The sequence below is a fragment of the Pagrus pagrus genome (genome assembly GCF_965226575.1).
Source record: "Pagrus pagrus genome assembly, chromosome: 12".
Classification (NCBI taxonomy): Eukaryota; Metazoa; Chordata; class Actinopteri; order Spariformes; family Sparidae; genus Pagrus; species Pagrus pagrus.
In genome coordinates this window covers 29,187,196-29,210,080 of record NC_140196.1, presented here as the reverse complement: position 1 = coordinate 29,210,080, position 22,885 = coordinate 29,187,196, and the positions used below count along the sequence as shown (strand labels likewise).

Sequence of the window (22,885 nt, the reverse complement as noted above, 5' to 3'; positions counted from 1 at the left end):
ACAGGAGGGTATGACAACCCGGTTGTGCTTTCCGAGGTATCCACAGCACCAGGAAACAAAAGATGTTTAGGCCAGGTAGCGAGCTGCCTTATAAAGACATAATAACAAAAACATTTGATAATTGTATATGTTGATAGGTTTGTTTTGGGTAGGTGGTCTTTTATCTCATAGTTGCAATAAAATCTGACACAGCGGAGCTTTCATTCATTAACAAATATTTATATCTGTTGTCGTAGTAGAAGAAACCCCTCTGAAATGAATGCTGATTGATTAATGCATTAAACTGAGTCTTAATTATCCTCTTATTTTGTCCATGTCTTACAGAACAAGGTGCAACAAGACGACAGCTTGGTTCATCAACATGCAGTCCAGGACAGGGACAGCATTTTTTCCCCAGTCAATTTGCACCACCCAGCTGCTACATCTTAAGAATGATTGACATCCAGTTATTGCTTGATAGTATTTCTGTTATCTGTGTTGGTTGATTATATTGGTTGAGAAACCCACTTGGAAAACAGCACCACAATGAGATGGTCTTCATTGTTGGCAACTAGCCCTGGATCTGAACCACGCGCCTGTTCATTGGTTTCAGTGCACACTGATCCTGAAGATACTGTTATTTGGTACTTTCCATAATTTTTTTTACACAGATTCATGTATGTGTACATATTTCAACATTGATAATACTTGATTATTGTATTTATGTTAATAAAAAAAAAAATTCTTGTCAAACTTACACAGCTCTTTCTGTCAACTCCAGTGGCCTATTGTATACCTAGTGAAAACACTAGTTCAGGAAAACAGGTTCAAATCCTGGATGAAGAGTCATGCACTGTGGCTCTTCAGGAAGCTCTGCTCATCAATCAAACCATTGAACCTGTTGGAGTATGTAAGAAGTTGTTTTATTAGTGGAGATCTAGTACTCTATTGGTTGTGGATTAATAATTTTAATGATCATTATGGAAGATGCGTACCATTTATTTTTTTTGTTTTACATAAAACATTAAGCTCAGAGACACAGAGGTTGAGGGAAATTTGGTGTATTCAGGCATTAACTCAATCAGCAAAATGAGGTGTCTTGGCTCAATTATTGAGTGTCTGTGGGATCGAGTAACATCATGACCCAATAGCCATCCAGGAATGAAGTGAAACTAAGCAAGTAAACAGGGGAAGGGGGAGTGTGTGTTAGGGGGTGCCTTTTTCCAAATTTGCTGTGAGGGTAGGCACACATCCAGTCACAGACAAGCCCTGATATAGATGTTCTGTAGCTCAGCTTGTATATTGCAATGATGACATTCAGCTCTGAGATCTGCAGATAGGTATGCCTAGGTAAGTCAGTAGAAACAATACACCATGTATTTAATTTACAAAACTTGTAACTAGTCTAAATAATATTGATCATGGCTGGGGTTCTTGCGCCAATATATTCTGTAATATGCAACCAAACTAAAAGCATTCTGGGTACAGTTTCATCTTTCTACAACACAGGGTGGTAAACACAATGCTTGTTGTACCCTTATACTACTAACAAAAATACAAAAATACTCAAAGATAAATGGATGATAAAATACGTCATAAAAATAAACTTTTTTAATGGAGGATGCAGAGAATATCTGCTAGTTTGATTGATGACTATACAGATAAAACTATTTGGTAAGCCAATTGAGGCAATGTGATTGTGATTTTGGGCTATATAAATAAAAATTATTTGATTTGATTTGAAACATATATGGCTGCACAAGTCCAATACAGCAGCTAGCATCCATGTTTTTTGTTCGTCCTGTTGTTTGACAGTTGCGAGAGCCGGCGTCTTTCCCACGATTGGGTGTGGTTCCCGCTCTTCCAGCAAATGCCCCCCAGCGTTTCAGACCAGAGATTACTGTATATTTTTACTATTTTACATACTTGGTGATTTTTTTGGTCATTCAAATTTGGTCAGGTGTTTAATAACACGTCTCTGTGATGTGATAAACTGGGAAATGGTAGGCTATGCCTGGAAATTCCTTAAAGTGATTTCCTGTTTTATAATCTGAAATATAATCACAAAAAACAGAAAAAAACTCAACTGTAATGTTAACATATTAAAATATATTTAGAAAATATGTAGGCCTACAATTTACCTTCTCAAAACATATATTGTTTGTGCGTGTTTGTGCATGCGCCTGTGGAAAATACACCCTAAAGCTTATTGTAATTAATAGACACAAAGCCCCTAAATTCAGAGCACATGATAAGGAACACCAAAGGGCTTGTTGAACATCTGTTCCACAGCCTTCAGGAAGAGGAGGCCAGAGCTGAACAAGAGAGAGTCTATCTTTAGTAGGCGGTAGGGGTGTCACGATTCTCCAAATCCTCGATTCGATTTAATTTTCGATTCTTGGGTCAAGGTTCGATTCGATTCTCGATTTTTACATTTATTTTTTTTAAAGCAAAGGTTGCTGTGCTATTTTTAGACTAGACTTTTATGCAATATAATATCTGACCTTTGTTTGCAATGTACCACACTACATTGTCAAGTTTAAAACATTTATTAACAACATAATGTAACAATAACTTATATCTTCAGTCAGTTGGAAACTTAAACAAAATAACCTGCCATCTAGTTTCTCTTTTGTAACTGCAGTCTTCTTCACAGAAGATGACATTCAAGTTCATAACAAAACAAACAAAAGATAAAACAGCCATGTCCATAGTCTTCTCTGAACAATTAAGCGTCTGAACAAACTATTTCCGAACAGTTGGACACAAGGTGCGTAAGGTGTGAGTGGGCGAGCGAGAGTGAGAGAGCGTGCGTACGTGCGGACAGTGAATGAATGGGAGAGGAAGGAGAAGCGAAAGGAGCAGCAGTAGTAGCGACAGCAATAAAGTGTACAATATAGGCTGTAGTTTGGCTGAATAAAGGCGACGGCTCCTCAAGATACAGCAAAGCTCCCTGGTATTATTTCCCGACCAGCTTAACACATGAAAGGGGGTTCACCCTGAAGGTAAACAGAAACTTCGGCCCTGGAGGAAATCATCTCCCCTGTGCTTCCCGACCACGGTCCGGGAGCCGAACAGGAATGTTGTAACACCATGCTATGGTTTGACTGGCTGTAGCTAATAGCTACTGGCTTAGCTAGGGGGGGGATCGTCGATCCTCTCTTTGACTTCGATGCTCGAGACCATGACGTAATTTCGATCGATTTCGATAAAAAATCGAAATCGTGACACCCCTAGTAGGCGGACAGGCCATATCAAGAGCACAACACAAAGAGGGAGAGTCGTGCATGCACAGAACCAAGCAGCATCTCCGAGAGCACACAGGTCACAGCTCCAACAGGTGACAGTGAGTCCAACCTGCTGGTAAACCTGCAGCAGGCCATTTCTCTGACCATCAAACCAGCTCCAGAGGAGGAGAGGAGAGAAACTGACCAGATGAAAACTGTAACCAAAGCTTTACACCAGTAGCCTCTAAGCACTAACAGAAAAATCAGAGTAATGTAGTTTATGCTGTTCAATGCAGACAGTAATGCACAGATTTGTACATTGGGGAGACAAAGCAACCTCTCCATAAATGAATGGGACAACACAGTCCACTTCCCAGCAAACATTTTCTCGACCTGCGTCTAGATGAAGACGTCCAGTCAACGTCGCGTCACGTCGTGACTTTAATTCGACTGTTTTTCAACATCATAAAATAATATCATGGCAAATATGACCTAATTAAATATGCATTTTAGAGCGGTTTAACTGAATAAACACTGCCAGAAAACGCTTTCTCGACCTGCGTCTAGATGAAGACGTCCAATCGACGTCGCATCACGACGTGACTTTAATTCGACTTTTTTTCGACATGATAACATTAGGGGGAATACGATCTCAAAGAAAACATATTTAACTGAAAAAACACTGTCAAGAATGATTTCCTCTATCTACTGCTGTGTCGAGATGCAGATATCCAATCATGTCGGGACGTCTGATTAACGTCGGGCAGGCAGGTTGATTTGACGTCATTTAGACGTTGTTTCAACGACCTATCAACGCACGAATGTTAAAAACTATTCGAAATAATGGAAATATGTTCGTGAATTTAAGAAAATAATGTAGTATCATATTGGCAATGTGGGCTGAAATGTTTGTGATTCTAGCATCCATCTAGGAACTATTTTTCCTCGTGTAGTTAGCGCACCTAGCGGTTTCCTACGCATGCGCAAGAAGAACTTTGCAGTGTCAGTTGACGGGGAGGAGACACAGACACCTGTGAAAGGTGAGTTACTAAAAGTACTGTAATTTAAAATGAAACCGTGTTTGGTAAGACATTATACGTTTATCAGTTGCATGTTAGAGTTTTGATTTTGTTGCTGCATCGTGTATTGTTACAGATAGCTGTTTTTTTTGCTTTTATTCGTAACCGAGCGGCGGCTAGCAGCCGAGTTAGCTGCCGTGTGAAACTAGCCCTGAGTTAGCTCACAGGCTACGTGAGGTGCTCGATGCTAAACCGAGCCGAACATCTGTGCAACTATCGGTTTAGCATCGTTACAGAACCAAAACACTTTAAGGGGCCGTCCAGACGGGCGAAAACGTTATTTTTTCTCCGTCTTCCTCGGCATTGTTTCAAGAATATTTGCATCTAGACGGATCAACCGAAAACGCTGTAGTTCATATGCCAGGCCTATAGGTGTCGCTTGACATACACCAAAAACGGGACGGACCATACGGTCCATACCAGCTCCCGAAAACTATCTGGTCCACGGACATTGATATGTGGCCAGAAATCGTCTTATAGCCGGGGTCTAACCGTTGACACATGCTGATAGTTGTCTGGTGTCGCTACACGACCGCAACGGCAGAGGGCGCCAGCTTATTGTAGAGACGTGACTGACAGTGTGGCTGGTTATCTGTCAATCACAGCGTAGGTGTAGAATGGTCATACTTTGTGCCATCTTCTTCAAATTTGAAACAAGTGTTCACTGATAGTGTGGCTACAGCCCCATAATGCCATTGACATGCTCAGATGAAGCCACAAGCAGTTATTCATCCTTACAGTTTTTTTTTATTTTAGGCGTACTAAAATTTTTACATTTTTATTGACTTCAGAGGTTAATCAATGTCACTATCTCTCTACATATAAAAGTAATCTATTTGTGTGTCTCTGTCCCTCGCATAGGCCTGTTTTGATAACTATTTGTCCAATTTACCTCACTTCACAGGTTTATTGTGAGACGCACACCAGGTGTGATACACACACACACACACACACACACTTGAATGGGGGGGCTTGAATGAATATGAATATTGGGTACAGCCTCAGAGCCGTCCGCCACTGTTTTACGCTGTTGTGATGATGCTTGGACAGAGGTGCTAATGCATAACAGCAGCAACAGTGAGGAATATCTTCAAATTCATTCTTTTAGAGTAAATGTATTCCGAAACTGTAGCACATGTTTGAAATGAAATGGAATTGTCCTTTAAAAGAAAACCTCTAATGTGCTATTGTGCTCCCTGTGTGTACAGCCAGGCACCTGCATGAAAGAGAAGTTATGCTTAGTGTTGCCTCTCTGTGTTGTGCCTTTTAAAGCCACAAAGATGTTCCATGTCATCAAGTGTAAGAAACTAAGATTGATATAATTGAAATTACTGAATGGGCTTCATGTGCATGTGGCTATCCTGAGCTAAGCTGGGCTACCATAGCACAGACTGTTAATGCCTACTGGCTTTATTAGGAACCATCAGATTCAGGCTACTGAGTGGCTCTAAGAAGTGGTTCTTTCATTACTCTTTCAACTCCCCAAACAATTTGTTCTTGCCATCTATAAAGTGCATTTAACTTCTGAATAGGCGCTCTGTAAAAATGTTTATTTTTTTCTTATGCCCTCTCTCCAGCTGCTGTGAAGAGATGGAGTCCAAAGGCCACAGATGCAGAAATAGAGAGTGTGATTCAGAACCAACTTAAACATGCCCCACCAAGGAGCGGGGGCAAGGGGCAGACCCCCACAGGACTGCAATAAAAAGGAAGTCAATAAAACATTTGTTCCAATAAACATGTTCGTTTTTTATTCAATTATTCAATATATAGATAACTCGTTACATATATCTGGTCCTGAATGCTGTCTTTTTTTTAAATTTTTTTTTTACCTGAGATTAGTCCATGTACTACTTGTATTTTACAGTATGGGTGAACATTACTCGAGTATTTTTAACTTTATCACAGGTGAGTTTATTTACTATGAAAGTTTTAACCAGGTTCACCATTCCTGTGATATTTTAAGTTGGCAAATGTGAAATTTGCTGGTGTTGTCTATTGGACTTTTTGACCTCTTTGCATTTTAAGGATTTTTTTACTGAAATTGATAAGTTAATTTAAATAGTTGCAGATTAGAGCATTGAGAATTGCACATGTAGACTATAGGCTACAGCACAAGAGCTGTGCTTGTAATAGAATGTATGGATGTGGTAATGCCAGTTATGTAGGCACTAGTTGAAACTCGATTTAGGTAAACATATTTTTAAATGCAATACATGTGTATTTTGACAAAGGTTGATATGCCGTTGAAACGACGTGAATTGATGCCGTCTAAGAGCCGTCGAAATGACGTCGGTCATGAGAACGACGTCAGAAAAACTTTCATTTCAGCACCTCTGCTAGACGTCGAATCAACCTGCCTGACCGACGTTGATTAGACGTCAAATAGACGCCACGTAGAGACGTTGAAAAGTCGTCTATACGACGTAATAATGACATAGATTGAAGTAGCCTGCTCTGTGAGCCGTTGATATGTCGTTGAAATGACGTGAATTGATGCGGTCTAAGAGCCGTCGAAATGTGGTCGGTCATAAGACCGACGTCAGAAAAACTTTCATTTCAGCACCTCTGGTAGACGTCGAATCGACCTGCCTGACCGACGTTGATTAGACGTCAAAATGTTTGCTGGGTTACATCTGAAGGAGACAAATCATTCCTTTGAGGACAACAATGTAACATCTTGTCCAGAGAAGACAGATGGTTTGAAAGAGGAGTAAAAGAATCCATCTATGTCAAACTGGAACGACCGTCTTTGAACAGAGGAGGTGGCCTAAGACATTACTTATCACCCACCTACAGTGCAGTACTGAGTTCTCTCCCCAGACAGCTTAACAACCACTCATACCTGGGCTCACCTAGCCCTAGAAACCCACATGAAAGCCGGTTGGACCACAGCCCACAAGTGGCCCTGAAGACTCTGAAACTCAGAGCTCACACGTGTCCTTAACGTCTCTGTAAGGACACTCCCACACAGAGTTTAAAAGCCTGCCTACTCCTCCAGTTAGTTAGAACTGAAGAAGCCTCTTGGATGAGAGGTGAAACGTCTTCGAGAAACTGAAACTAAAAAGTCCAGTTACCTACCATACAGCACATAGAATTACTTTTAATCATTTTTAAGGCCACTGTTAAGGCTGAGTGTTTTTGTCAGACCCAAATGCAGAGACTGGAGGCAGCAATCAGTCCAATGGTGTTTATTTAAAAAACAAACTGAGATGTAGAGAGCGAGGACGGCAGGCAGGCTGGATAGTGTGGTCTGGTGGCCCTGACTGCCACGGCCAACACCATGACATCCACAAAATGATACACTAAAGTGGTCAGGTTGGGAACCCTTAGGTTAATACATCTTTTTTCTTGTTGCTTTCAGTGTTGCTTGAAATGACCAATAATTTGACTGTAGCTGTAATGAGGCTAATCAGTAAAATTAGTTCAAATAATTTTTCTGCAAGATTTTGCCAAATCATTCTTATGAACTTAATGGATCGAGCTACAGACACCATTCAAACTTTTAAGCAGAACAAGACTTTAAACAATTTTTCTTGTATTTAGCTTTTTAAAATCTTGTATACTTTTTAAATGATCACAGATTTAGTTTTTTTTTTTTTTTAGTTCCTTTTCTACTTTTATAATGGGTGTCTGTTGCACTCATTAAAGCTGGGGTTGGTAATTCTGTTCAGAAGCATTTTGAATTATATTTGTATAAAATCTGGTAACATCCGGACAGCAATCAAAATATGAAACGCTTTGGGAAAAAAGGGAAAACAATCCATGGTCTGTAGCAGCGACAGGGCTGTAATAACTTCATCCAATCGATTTTAGCAACCTGAAAATATTGTATGGAAAGCCTACCTTTCCATCAATCTGTCCTTACCTGCCCACCCTGCACTGACTCCGCCCATCACTCACTGCACTTGACCAGAGTCTATGCATCGCACTGTTGCAGCTGTTGCGGAGTGAGGTCATTGTTTATGGACAAGAATGGCAGAGATAGTACAGACATACTTTTCATTAGCAGCTGTACCTACAGCAGCTAGCACTGCCAAACAGAGCAAGAAAAGAAAGACCGACCTGGAGAAGGCTACAAACAAAAAGAAGTTGAAAGCGGACGCTGTGTCTCTGTTGGACAGGTAATGAGCTGGTTTGTTTTGTTGGGAAATGTATTATTACTCTGCATTATGTAGTCAACGTAGCTAACGTTAGCTCCTTATGTTGCTGTAGTATGTATTAGCTCAACGCTAATATCATTAGCATTGTCAGCTTGTAGCTAACGTTAGCTAGCTAGCTATGATAGACTACTGCTGTACATATTTACATGTAACATTACTGTTTACACGCAGGCCAACATTTACACGTACTGTGGATCTGATCCATACAGCAGTGTTCACACATGCACTGCTACCCTGGGCTGTTTGGACATTAGCCAGACGAGCTGTATGAGAGAGGTGGACTAGTTCTTGTGTGCTACACGTGTGAAAAGCCAAGTCCACTGTTCAGAGGTCATGGGGAGATTACATCTATCTGTGAATATGGTTTGCATTGTAGTTTTAAGCAGATGTCATTAGATGGTACTTATGTGACGTCATTCATATAAACTTTGAACTGGAGGTCTTACAAATGTGCTGATGTAGCCTGTTTCAGTGTCCTGTAGTTATGAGAGGGACGCATCAACTTCCAGCCTTCGAAGTGTCTGTTCACGACAGAACCATGTCCTGATGTTCCCACTATATAGTGACTATCGAGTCTCTGACAGGTGAGTGTAACTTAATGCTGATAGCAACATGGATCAGACCACTGTTATTGATGTAATATGTATATTTGATGGATACATTTCATATATGCATGTGTCCTTTCATATCATGTCGGCTTGCTTTATGTGCATGAATGTGCGCCTTAGCAGGGATACAGTATAAAAAGGAATGGCATCATTTCTTTCGCTGCCCCAGGAAAATGCTTCTAGTACTGGTCCCAACAGTCAAATGTTAGCCGACTTCTTGAGACTATTACATATTAGTAAGACATTTTTAAATAAAATAGACTTTGCATTTCAATTCATGATCTGACTTTCAGCTGACCACAGTAGAATGTGGGAAACGCTGACCATAAAATTGCCGCACACAATGCACCTACCACTCCCTTCAAATAATCACTTGCTACCCATCACATAAGCTTCCCATCACCCACCTAACCCCAGACTTCTATTACTTTTTAAAATAAAAATGTACATAGCAACAGCCCTGTGTTGTCTTTGAGAGAATCAAGGACATTTGTATGTCCCGTAAACACATTGAAATGTACCTTTATGTCCTGTAATTGTCAGGCCTGGACAGGGAAGGAGGACTCAGGAGCAGATTTGGAGCAATTAGAGCAGGCTTTATTGTGACAATTGTATTCTTTACTTACACTCTTAAACAAAGTGACAAACAAACAGGCTTTGAAACATCTAAATACTCTGTAGGCTATGAAAACAGTACTACATAACATGAGGCAAAAGACCTCAAAGAAACAAAGAAGGAAACTAAAGATCATTCAAGGGAGGCACACAAAAGACACTAATAACTTAACTACTCTGGCAATCTCGGCTATGGAAACTAGTAACACAAAATCACTCCAACAGAGGCAAACAACAGGACTAATAAATTATCTAGAATCTTACTGGAAAAATTTACAAATGAAAAGTCACTCATTTAAGAGGTAAAGTATAGACATACAAACTTGGAAAAACGAGGCTTGGATCAAGGCTGTGGACGAGGGCTGGGGTGCGTGACAAACACTCTGGCACAGAACAAAGGGAGACGCAGACTATAAGACACATCAGGTGAGGGAACACAGGTGGAAACAATTAGGAATCAGGGGAGACGTCAGACAGGTGGCACATGAGGAAGGGCAAGTGACCTGAAACGAGAGGAGAGTTACTTTTCAAAATAAAACAGGAAGTTCACGAGACAAAAAACCCAAGATAAGACACCCCTCACCGCGGTGTTACTAATTACATTTAGTTGTCCATCATTATCCAGTTTTCTCTAATTACTATAATTTTTGCAGAGATGATGACTTTTCATGACAGGAGTTGAGGAGTTGGACAAGTAATGTTGTAAAGTAATGTGGTATTTCAAGGTCCTTGAAAAGCTGTATTTACTGTCAGATAAGTAATTGTGCTATTCTTTCTACAGGACAATCACTGCTGAAACAGCAGAGGATTGAGACAGCACCGACATCAGCAGCCTAACCTGTTGACCAACACTGACCTGTGCTCAGTCAAGAAACCTCTGGACGTCCTTCCTGTATATAGTTGTTTATGCTAATTGTACTGTATATTGTCTAAACGATAAAAGGTATACTATTTTTGTAGTGATATTTATTTACATGTGTTCCAAAAAATGTAATAAACAAGAGTCTGAACCTAATTCAGTTGTTATTATTAGTGCATCACGTGAAGTGTAAGAACTGTAACAGGTTGGTTGTTTATGCTGGAAGTGTAAAGAAAAGGCATTTATCATTTTCAAGACTTTATTCAAACAAGTTAGAGATAATGCAAAACAAGGAGTAAATACAGAACAACAAATAAATATGTCAGGCAGAGTTCAGCACTTGATGTGATAGCACCAAACGTAGTCCTCGAATTCTGGCCTATATATTATAATAATAATAATAATAATAATAATAAGAAGAAATGTGATTCTTGGGGTGCTTGTGTGTCCAAGTTACATGCCTGGTCAATATACTATACAAACACAAATAGTTGTAGGTGGTGTTCATCAGTAAAAAGCACCTGTAATGTTCTCCTTTAGATACCTTCTCATGTGCAGTCCTTTGAGCTGGAAGATCTTCTACTGTATGTCATCTTTTCTGAGAACATCTGCTCCTTGACCTGTCGCACTCCCACGTCCACGGCCTCTTTCTCCACTTCGCTCTGGTGTGTCCTCCTCATCAGAGTCAACGATGCGAAAATATTAGGTGTTTACTTACAGTCGAATGAGACAGTGACTTGTAGTTAGATGTTGTGATGAAAACGATGCACTGATACAGTCTTCTTCTTACCACTCGTGACGACTCGGACTCCGTTGGCGAGATTCGGCAGTTGTTGGACAGTGCACGTTCATGGTTTGGGGGAGTGGCTTTGGAGAGAGGCCGAAGTGCAGGGGGCGGAGTTTACTGGCTGGATACTTTCAAAATCTAGCCTGGTCTTAACGGTCTTACTGACCCCAGCTTTTAGGTGAGTGAGAGCACCTGTGATGCTGTGCACAATGAACTCTATTACACATTCGACCAATTTTCAACTTTCATACACAAATAAAATAGATAGCCTCGTCCGGCTACTTGTCCTCTCGCTCATTTTGTTGAAATATACGCAATAGTAAATAGCAAATAATATTTTCCATGCATCAGGATCCCTACTGTAATAATAATAACTGATTCACCTCAGGAATATATGTATGTTTTTTATTTATTTATTTATTTATTTTTGATACCTGTGGCTGTGATTTCAACATGCTGACTGATGTGCTGACCTCCTACATTTTATTTTGTGAGGACATGGTGACACAGACCAAAAAGATAATTATTCACCCAAATAATAAACAACTTGCAGAACAACTCAACATCTTCTTCACTCGGTTCAACAGCAATAGCACTCCATCCAACTTCGACTGCTCAACCTCCATCTCCTCCCACCCAGCCATCACCATCACTGAGCAGCAGGTAACTTCCATCCTTCACCGAGTCAAACCACATAAGGCCTCTGGCCCTGACAAGCTCAGAGGCAGGGTACTTAAGGACTGCTCTGCTCAGCTAGGTGGAGTGCTCACTAGACTGTTTCAGTGCCTTTTGGACTCGGGAAACATCCCCAATAATTGGAAGGAATCCACCATAATTCCCATCCCCAAAAAGACACCAGCTAAGGAGCTGAAAGACTACAGACCAGTGGCCCCGACTTCCGTGCTGTGCAAATGCTTGGAGAGAGTCCTGTGTGACCTCCTGGCCAAAATGCTGTCACACAAAATGGATCCTCTTCAGTTTGCCTATAGGGCAAAAAGGGGTGTCGAGGACGCAAGTCTCACACTGTTGAATACCGTCACTAAACACCTGGGGCCTCATGTGCTAAGACTTGCGTGGATTTCCTACTGAAACCTGGCGTACGCTAGAATCCAGAAACTGTCGTACGCACAAAAAAAATCAGATGTATCAAAGTGTGCGTACGCATCGATCCAAGCACTTTTCCTTTGTACATCCCAATCAACGTGGAATTGAGCGCACATGTAGAAGTGCTAAACTCCTCCCTGTCTACACCCTCATTTAAATATGCAAATTAATTTAAATAGGGCCTGCACCGGGGATTCCCCTCGCTGCACCATCAGATTTACACCATGAGTAAAGGGAAGAAGCGCAACTTCACCGAGTCTGAGCTCTAAACGCTATTAAATGAAGTCGAGACGCGAAGATCTGTATTATTTGGTCGTCAGGGATAAACACCAAAAAAAAGAAATGTGAGTGGGAGCGTGTGTGTGAGGCAGTGAACGCTGTGGGGTCGGAGCAGCGCACACTCACTGAAATAAAATTAAAAAAATGGTCCGACGTGAAGGTGGAGGTGAAGCGGAGGATATTGAGGGTGACACAGCTCTAACCGGAGTTGTGGGGGCCCATGAAGGCGACACAGATCATCTCCCAGGTAAATGTGTTAAACTCAGAAATGTTGTCATTATATTGGTCGTACAATAGGCTGCTCACATTACACATGCTTGTGCATAAAGTTGCCAGGATATAAACACATTGACTCATGTTTAATAACTTCATTTTTTTATTATCATCATTTCTGAATAGACGATGAGCCAGGAGAGGGCACCTCCACCGGCACCGCGCGCCCTGGCGTCTCCACCGGCACCATCACCAGCACGATGCTCCCCGGCGACTCCACGCCAGCTGCTGACGTCCGCCCGACTGGCCGTGTCCTCACACAAGCTGTGCTAGAATCACAGGAGGAAATTGTTAGAGCAATCCGTGGCGTCAGTGATCATCTAGATCAAATTATCAATGTCCTTGGAGATATTTGCAACGCAATAAATGCACTTAAAAAGTAAATTGTGTCCTTGCTTCTTTACATCGTTGAAATCAGATGCTGTATTGCTTCCCGGGGTGGGTCGAGGTTGACGGGCCCGGCATCCGGTTCCTCTGGTGGGGATGTGTTCTGGCAGTGGTATACCATGGCGGTGTGCCACGTTGTGCAGGACACCACAGGCCAGCACAATGTGGCACACCTTCTCCGGTGTGTACAGCAGCAGCACCACCCTTTGTAAATGACAACAGGTGCTTTTTAATGGTTTTAATTCAAACAAGCTGATTTTAAACACAGGTGTACCCCAGGGTTGTGTTTTATCTCACTTTCTCTTATTTGTGTACAGGAACAACATCACCTGTGACCAGGGGCCCCCAAAAGGTAAAAATTAATATAAAATTATTAAACCATCATCATTGAGTACATATTTCAAATATAATAATAAAATTAACGATCTCAAAAACAAGAACAAAATATGTTGCACACAATTAAAATGAAATAATTAGCTTGCTCCTTATGTCACAAAAAATGTGAAGCACACCATCAGTACAGTATGTCAAGTGTGAGGGGTCCCTACTTAAGATCAGTCCTCCATTCAGTCCTCAGTTTCAGAGTCAGCCAGGTCTGCGTCCATGATCATCATGTCAAGGTCACCCTCTTGGGTTGTCACATGTTTGCAACTTGCACAGGTTTGTACATTGACAGCCACTGGGAGTCCCCACCTCCTCCTGGGGATGTGCCTAGATTGTAAACACGCCCATTCATTCAATTGCATAGTGCAGTGCAATTGTAAGGAGTGCAGAATTTTCAGCAGTATTTATATAAAAAACAGTACCAATACCAACAGTATTCACAGGGATTATTGCACAGTGTTTTTCTGACACTGACTATTAACCCTCTGAGGTCCAGGGTATAATTGGCCGTTTTTGACTACTTTTGATTTTACCTTTATATTTCACCTTAAAAACTGTTTGCCTTGCCTTGTTTGGTATCGTTTTTTTCAGCACAACCTCACGTGTGACTTTAGTTATTTTTTCATTTTGACATACTGTATAAACACACTGGACCTAAAATCACACAAAAAACATAAAATCCGAGTAGGATAAAGTTAGATTTTTTACTGTGAAAACCACAAACATGTTTAACAAACCATTATTATTTTACTTAGAATGCAAATATAAATTGTTGTTTGCTAAATTTGTACATAAGTTTTTGAAATTTACAAAGTTATATGCAACTATTTACATTAAAATGCATGCAATGCCTCAGGCGTTTTTTGTGCAACTATTTACAACCATTTACAAAACAACCAGGTGTCACAATAAAGCACATCACAGGCCTGACAGGGTGTCACCAAAACAAAAGATGGATCACCTACTTCATCGTCAATGGCAGTACCAACAGCACCACCTTGTGGCCATTTAAAAATGCAGCGGTATCTCTTTAAAGCATGATTCAATCAGCACCAATTTTTGGTTGTACCATCAGACAACAGTTGCCAACACTGCTTTCAGATGTGATTTCTTCAACCTGTGGGTGGCGTTAGAGTACAATTCCAATTTGACTGATTATGGTTGCAAAACTGTATGGCTTTCCATCTACAGACATTTGAAACACAAAATCACCATCTACAGACATTTGTGCGCATTGCTCACTGCGAGCGATGGCAGCAGATGCAGCAATCCCACACATTTTCTTCAGACAATGCAAGGTTTTCTAGTTTCATTAATGATCTTCCAAAGAGATTGCATATCTTTCTGAGAATCTGAAATGTTCTTCTTGTAGAACTATAGCCATTGATAGAGAACAAAGACACTTTCTGGCTATTTAACCAAGTAACCTATTTAATCAATACAATTTTTTTTTCTAAAAATGGTAGACTGCAAGTATTGAAATGAAACAAGGAAAACAACTTTCATTTATCATCTTTTTATCCACACAGAGTCAAAGGAGTCCTCAGAAAAATAGGAACAGGGAATGGAGCTTTGTTTAAAATCATTTAGTTTGCGTCAGGGTAAGCATTAGAAAATAGCATATTATATTACAATAAAAACTGGAAAACTGACACCTGTATACATGGGAGGATGAGTTCAGGAGTCTCACAACCTGAGGAATGGAGCTGCTCTGTAGGTTTGTGGTACAGCAGCAGCAGGGGGAACAGACTGTGGCTGGGGTAGGTTTTGTCTTTTACAATTCTTTGCAGGCATCTCACTTCACTGATATCACTGATGCTCTGTAGATGGAAACCAATAATGTTCTGGATGGTTTGAATATGCGAGATTTCATTACTTACCTTTACATTCTAACTTCACTTCAAAGCTGTAAGGAGATGGAGGGGAAATACTTATTTTCTGTACTTCAGAACTGAGCTTTTCTTCTGCTGTTGGAATTGGAAAAAATAATGTGAGGGGCAGCAGAGTGTATTTCCTGTACTTTTCCTACTCTGTGGAGAATTAATTTTCAGCTGTTGAGTGACTTCTTAGAACAAGCACTTTTAATGAGAGAGCTTAGCATAAGAGACAGCTGTAACAATGACAAGGACCAACTTGGTTTCCAGAGTATGCTAATGATTATCAAATAGAAAAAAACAACACTTTCACTGTAAAAGTTTATTTTGATAAAATGAAACAACTTGATAATACATCATATACCGATGATAGACTGCCCACAGTGAGTTTCACACCTCCAAAATTACATTAAAAAGTAATGGAGCTGGACGGTATGTTGATTCTTTCCCCTCGAAGAATATCATCAGTGTGTCCTATAAGTGTCTGGTACAAAAAGAATGAATTACAGTTTAAAGAAAAAATATGTGGATATTTTTGTTTTATGCCTTCAGAGCAGAATACGTTCACAAAACACAACTGGAGCAAACTGCTGCTGATATTGGAGCCGCCAAAACACACTATACAAACTCTTGGTAGCAAATGAGGATAACATAAAGTCAAATCGGTAAATGATTTTTCATCTTTCATCCTTTAGAAACACACTGATATTTAACATAGCACTCAGGTGAGTTTGATTATTGTGTTATTGTGATTTCGACCTTTTGCTTCAGTATCTACTAATACATAAAAGCAAATGGTGATTGCTCTGCCTTCTGGTTTCTGTAAATTACAACAATTAACAACAAAACCTCATATCTCTGAATGAGTAACAAGGGTGTGCTGAATAAACCAAGCAAATAAACCAGTAAAAAGGGGTAGCCGTTGTTTTTTCTTGTGTCGGACAAATCAGAGAGTGAACTGTGCCAGAATACCTTTAGGAAAAACGCTAAAACACTCCATAGAACTGAGAAAAACCGCTGAGTGTTTTGTGGAGATTCATCACTACATTAAACTCCTTTCATATTAGACATACTCATTTGATCCTTTGTTGTTAAAATATGATTAGTGCAGCTTTAATATTTGACCAATATCATATATATTTGGCCTGATCTGCTCGAACATTGGTCATTTTTGGTCATTTTTTTTTAAGTTCATTCACTCTCAAGAGTGACAGCTCTACTGTGAAGACAAGGCTTCCCAGTGTCCTTCATGCAAATATGAAACATATTCTCTGTCAAAATACTAATTGTACAAGACTCCTGTTAAATTAAAGATTTATAGAACTCAGTATAACCCCAATATAACTCAGTTCAAGTTGATGAAGGTTCTCAGTCATCCAGGTCACGGTAGTTCTAAGTTCTGTATCGTAGGCAACTGGACTTTTCAGTTTCTTGAAGACGTTTCACCTCTCATCCAAGAGGCTTCTTCAGTTCTAACTAACTGGAGGTGAGTTTGCAGGCTTTTAAAGTCTGTGGGAGTGTCCTTACAGAGTTGTTAAGGACACGTGTGAGCTCTGAGTTTCAGAGTCATTAGGGTAACTTGTGGGCCGTTGGGAGCTCAGAGCTCACACATGTCCTTAACAACTCTGTAAGGACACTGAAGAAGCCTTTTGAGAAACTGAAACACGTCAAGTTGCCTATTATACAGCATTTAGAACTCAGTTCAACCACATTACACAATATACACTCAATCTGGAGCTAAAAATCCAGAAATGATGCCATGAACATACATCTTCTTTTTGTGTGCAGCACAAAAAAAAATTCAGCCCCAAAAATAATCGAAATACCTGCATAACCATAAAGAAATCAGTGCATTAAGTCATATGAGTTGTCCCCTTTTTTACTCTGTGTCCCGAAGAAGGCGGTTTTCAAGCGAGGATCCTACAAAACAGCCCCTCTGGAATGGTCCATTTGTACAAGACAGCAAAAAAGACAAGAAGTAATCATATAAGAGTCATTAGCCCCCTCCAGTCTCAGCCAACTGCCAGGCATCACAGTTCAGCTTGAAGGGCAGCAGAAGGGCACTTAGTCAAACAAAAACAAACAAACAAGAACAAGACTCTTACTCCCCACACTCATCACTTCATATTTGCAGAGGTAAGTGGTGTTGTTGTTGACTGACCTGTTTCCGAACACTTTCCTCCATTCGGTTTAAAGCCACAAGAAATACCCTATAAAAAGGTTATTTGGTAACCGTGGAGAGATAAAGCAAAGCCTTAAAATATTAAAAGTCCAATTCTTAATACAAAATATAGTCAATTTAGATTCAAAACTCCATTCAGACCTGAGTCTTTGAAGAGGTTCACACTAGTGGAACTGAAGATTGATGGGCTCCACTGCTGTCCTGGTTAATTTACATTTAGACATCCATTAGTTCACATTCCCACAATCCAATATGTCCTTTTGGTGGACTTGGCTCCATGTACGCTGAAGGCAGGTCAAGGATCATGTGGCATTCTTTAATATCTTGTTTAATAGAATTAACATCTGCCAGCACATCTGTTGGTTCATCATGTGGAGTGTGGGTCGTCTGTAATATTAAAAGCTTTCACATTTTCTTAAAGCTCTTCAGCAATGATCACAAGCTCCAATATTGAGTTTGTAGTAGTTAGACATGCTGTCTTTGGCCGTGTATTGTCTTTGACTTTAAGTGTGTGTGTGTGTGTGTTTGTGTGTGCATTTGTGATGCTGTTTGTTAGGAGAAGTCACTGTCCTCAGCCCCATACAGGTCAGCTAGTTTCCTGAACCTGGGCCCCCAGTCACTCAGGTAGTGGTAGTCCTGCTCAGCGTCCGATGAAGCTGAGGCCAGTGAGCTCAGTGACTCGGCCACTGAGCCTGCGCCCTCGTAGGCGTAGGTGGCAAGCGAGTCATAGGGCGGTGCTGCTGGGTTACAGTCGTTCTCTAATACTCTTTGATTGATGAACTCACGTACTTCCCCATTATCCCGTGACGCCATGCACATTGGCGGCATCATGAGGCCAGAAGTGGCGGGGGCAGGTCGGCGATGTGGTGGGTACAGCAGGGTGTCAGTGGGGATGATGTCGCGCCTCTGTTTAGAGGATTCCTCCAAGGTGGCAGCAGTATCCGGGTGTCGCAGTGCACCAATGTCAAAAGCCTGAGTATCCTCCTCTCCTCCACCCTCATCATTGTAGCTCACCACGTTGTCCCGGACATCTTCCTTGGAGATGATGAGAGGTTCCTGCTTTCTTTGGCGTTTCAACGCTGTGAAGAGAACCACAATCACTGCAAGAGAAAACAGCAGGAAGATATGAGGTTAGTTTGACACTGAACAGCAGTGATCACAATGTACAACCAGTGAGGTCAGATGATAAATCAAAGGAAAATGTGCAGGAATTATGGCAAAAACTATGAAAATAAGACCCAATGTCAGTCAACTGACAGTGAAGTGATTATAGGCATGTAGAATATGTACAGATATTCTGTGTCTTGGCTCTGACCTATCACTCCCAACAAAGTAACACCAAGATTAGCACATCAGGGAGCAGGGAGTGACAATTATAACTTCCCCTTTAGGCAAATGTAAATTTAGAGCCTACAGGTGGGTGCTGGGTTAGAGGTGGGGCTTTTGAAATTGCAATTTATAATAATCCCAAATGATCTTTTGATTTCAGATTGTGGACAGTATCGTAGTATTCTATGATGCAAAGATGAACAATTAAACAACAGAGTAAGATTTAGTGTGAAGATGTGCACTGCATCTTGATTCAGATGAACAGATGGGACTCACACAGTGGAGATGCAACAGAGCCCAAAATGGGTCTAAAAACACAAGGGCTGCACAGGCCGGTGACAGGCAGACAGAAAGCATCTCAGCCTTTGATTTTAGAGAGGGCTCAGCTATAAGTAATCGTACAGAACATTTGATTGGCTAAGCTCATGCAGGCCAGTTTGAATTTATATCAAGTAAGAGCACAGCGGCAACAAGAAAGAACAGAGTTGGAGTTGAGGTCAGGGAGCTGAAATAACTGATAATGCATACACAGTAGCAACCCAAATCACAGCATGAAATGTCTGCAAAGGAACAGGCGAGGTGTGTGGTGTAATGAGATAATAGGATTTAGTGAGAGGAAAAGTAAATATAGAGGTACAGGAGGTGAAGTTCAGAGGGAGAAAGTTGTATATAGATAAAGTGTAGAGTTACTGTAGAATGTGTGCAGAGGAGATAGAGGGCCAGTGCGGTCTGATAGAAGATAAATGAACAGAGGCAGAGAAGAGCAAAAAGAAAACAGTAATGTGATGGTTGAGGTGATAATGAATACATTCATATCCATATAAGTACTAAAATACTACAGCTTGAGGCTGTGTATTGATTATCGTGTTAAATGCACTGCCCAAACAACACTTTAATCACACATCATTATTATTATTAGACTCCAGGTCCATTCAAAAAAGACAAACAAACACGCACATAAAAATTTAAAGGAGACAGCCATACTGGTGTTTCCACATGGCTGACTGGTACCTCACAGCACTGAGACCAGGATTGGACAACAGCATTAAGACAGAATTTTGTCATTCAATTGACAGATGAATTTATACCAATTATATCAATTTCCGCAACAAAGCATGAAAGGTATCTACTCGCACTTGACAAAATAACTCACTCGCACTGCACCACCTAGGTTTTCCCATCAAAATTCGTAGGCAATCATTATAGGCAACCTGAAGTTAAGTCACATCCAGCTGTGAGTTTCAAAGCTTCAAATCACTAGTGCAGCAGATCCCTCTTGTGTTTGTGTGTCGCTCGGTCGCTCACAGCAGGATGTAAATACCACGAGTCTTGTTCATCTTGTCTGGCGCGGCTTCCGTAGTGCAATCGCTGTGAGGGAGACTCACGTGAACGCAGGAGCCTGCCTCCAGGCAGATGTAGCATAGTGACTGTTTAGGCTGTAAAAATGTACTAAATGACGTTGTTTGGAGTAAACTCTGGATGTCGCCACTTCAGGACACTTGACGACGCAGTATGGAGGAATATTACAAAGTTTTTGTGTAGTTTTATGGACCTTTTCGTCTCGGACACCATTGACGCCCGTTATATGGATTTTTGCTGCAGGAGGGAACCCCCACGGGTCTCCAGCTGCACTTTGAGGAATAAGAAACTACACTGAATGACTGAATTTTGTTCTAGAGTGAACTATTCCTTTAACCATTTGCTCTTTTTCTGGTATAAATACATCTCTTTCTTTCATATCTTTTCTGTGTCTAAGTTACATTTACATGTGTTATCACACATTTTCTAAATGGCACTAAATGGTTCTTTGAGTGTGATCACACCTTAAATGTATTTTCTTTGGTGAGGACATGAAATGTTGTATTTTTGTGTTTGGCTCAAGTCCAACCTATACAGTTACAGACAAAGCAGGATTCAGATCAGCTAGAGATGAGTTTGATGGACCTGTCTGCATTCTTTGTTGCCACTGCTCTTCTGTGGTGTTCATTCATTCACCCAGTTAGAAGTACTTGGACTGTTGTAGCTGAATATAAGCAGTAGTCTGCGCTGTAGTTCGTCCCCAGTTAATTTTAGAGCTGCTGGTTATTATAGCCACATCTATTAACTTACATCAAAAATTCCATTTTGGGGCTGTCGGTGGGAATTATGTTGGTACTAATAAGCCCTAGTTGGGGTGGATGACTGACGCTCACATCACATGTCAGTATAGTGATTCTCTACCACCTCCATGTCACTGGTAACCCTCCCAAAGTATGATATGATCTAAACCTTTTTGACGGCAACTTACTCGTAAGTGTTTTTTGACAACACATACTGTCATGTACATCCAGCAGGGAAGTTAAATATTTTGATCAATACACCTGACAAAACAGGACAAAAATGTCTCCCTTGCCAAAGGCAGACCATGCTGTATAGTTTGCAATGGAGACGCCTGGACAACTCTACATGCGACAAACTTTCAGTGATAGCTAAATGGGTGGCTACAGCTTGCAGGCCGATTAACATTGTTTAGTGAAAATAAAGTTGGACACTACACTGTGTTAGTATTTCTATGGAATGTAGCATTCAGGTCAATATGCCCATCTGCTGTTGCCTGTTGGGCTTGAGTTTGCCATGTAATGCTTTCAGCATATTTTTTGAGCATGCAGCACCTTGGAGGGTATTCTGGAGAATATTCTGGACAGTATCTGTCATTGTCTTGGATTGTTGCAATAAGAATAAACGTACAATTGCATAAAGCAAGCATATTAGTCCACCCCCATTTTGTATTAAAAACTTGAAAAATATCTCTTTAAGTGACATTTAGAAAAGATAAAAAATGTGTGATTAATTTGCAATCAATCGCAAGTTAAATATGGACAATCATGCGATTAATCACGGTTAAATATTTTAAGAGATTGACAGCCGTTGTAGTATGATACTGTATGGTGTTGTACCATTTCATGTAAGACCCCTATTGACTACCTTTCTCTCAGCAGCTCCAACTCTGACTGACTCTCAGCGTCCCTGTTGTGTCTGCTAAGTCTGCAATGACTGCACTTTCAGAGGCATAAATATATATTAATTTTCCCAGCAGCCTGCTGGACTCTTGCTGCTGCATGAATAAGAGGCTAAGTGGGGATGTGGTGGCAGATGAGATGCATTAATTTAAATACAGTGTTTGATTGAGATGAGTGGCAGCGGACTGGAGCTCTGAACCATCGTTGATTTCAATTACAACAAATGAGAATGCACAATGGCTGCCTGTGTTTACAGTGTTCTACAAATTGCACTTGGCAGACACAGGACACAGGATTTTCATGGTTACAGAGTAGAGAATCCAGTTTGTGTCATAGCTGCAGTTACCAAAACACAGCAGAGGCTCAGCAGGCTGGGATTTCTTTAATGGTTCAAACATAGACTTGGAGGCTGTGGTGATTGGTGGACTTAAACAACACTCCTAATGGCATGGAGAAGGAAATATGGCTGGGGAGGCTTAAGTGTTTTATCTTTTGTTATGTTGGGACCGTCCACATGGTTCTGACATCAGATTGGCCCGCGTGTAGCTCAATGCTTAAATGCGGCCTCATGCACTAACAAGTGCAAAGTGCACCGACCCTAATGTCCAGTAGGTGGAGCCTGCTTGTCACTGTCCCCCAGGTTTGAAAACTCCCATCTCCCATTGTCTGTGAGTACACCTAAACGCATCAGTTCCGCTGCGACCGGAGGAGATAAGTACAGCTGCAGGACCATTTCATCACAGTCCCAGAGTTACGTGTT

The 22,885-nt window shown here is 40.9% G+C and overlaps 1 protein-coding gene across 2 annotated transcripts in view; it reads right to left on the bottom strand.

The window, feature by feature from the left end:
* Window positions 1-15,558: 15,558 nt before the first annotated feature.
* Window positions 15,559-22,885, bottom strand: part of cdh6 (cadherin 6) — a 123,524-nt gene continuing 116,197 nt past the window's right edge. For both annotated transcript variants that reach the window (XM_084369693.1, XM_084369694.1), the window contains exon 12: window positions 15,559-18,897. In XM_084369693.1, coding sequence (XP_084225819.1) covers window positions 18,350-18,897 — 548 coding nt within the window. In that variant the 3' untranslated portion in view covers window positions 15,559-18,349. The remainder of the gene's footprint in view (window positions 18,898-22,885) is intronic.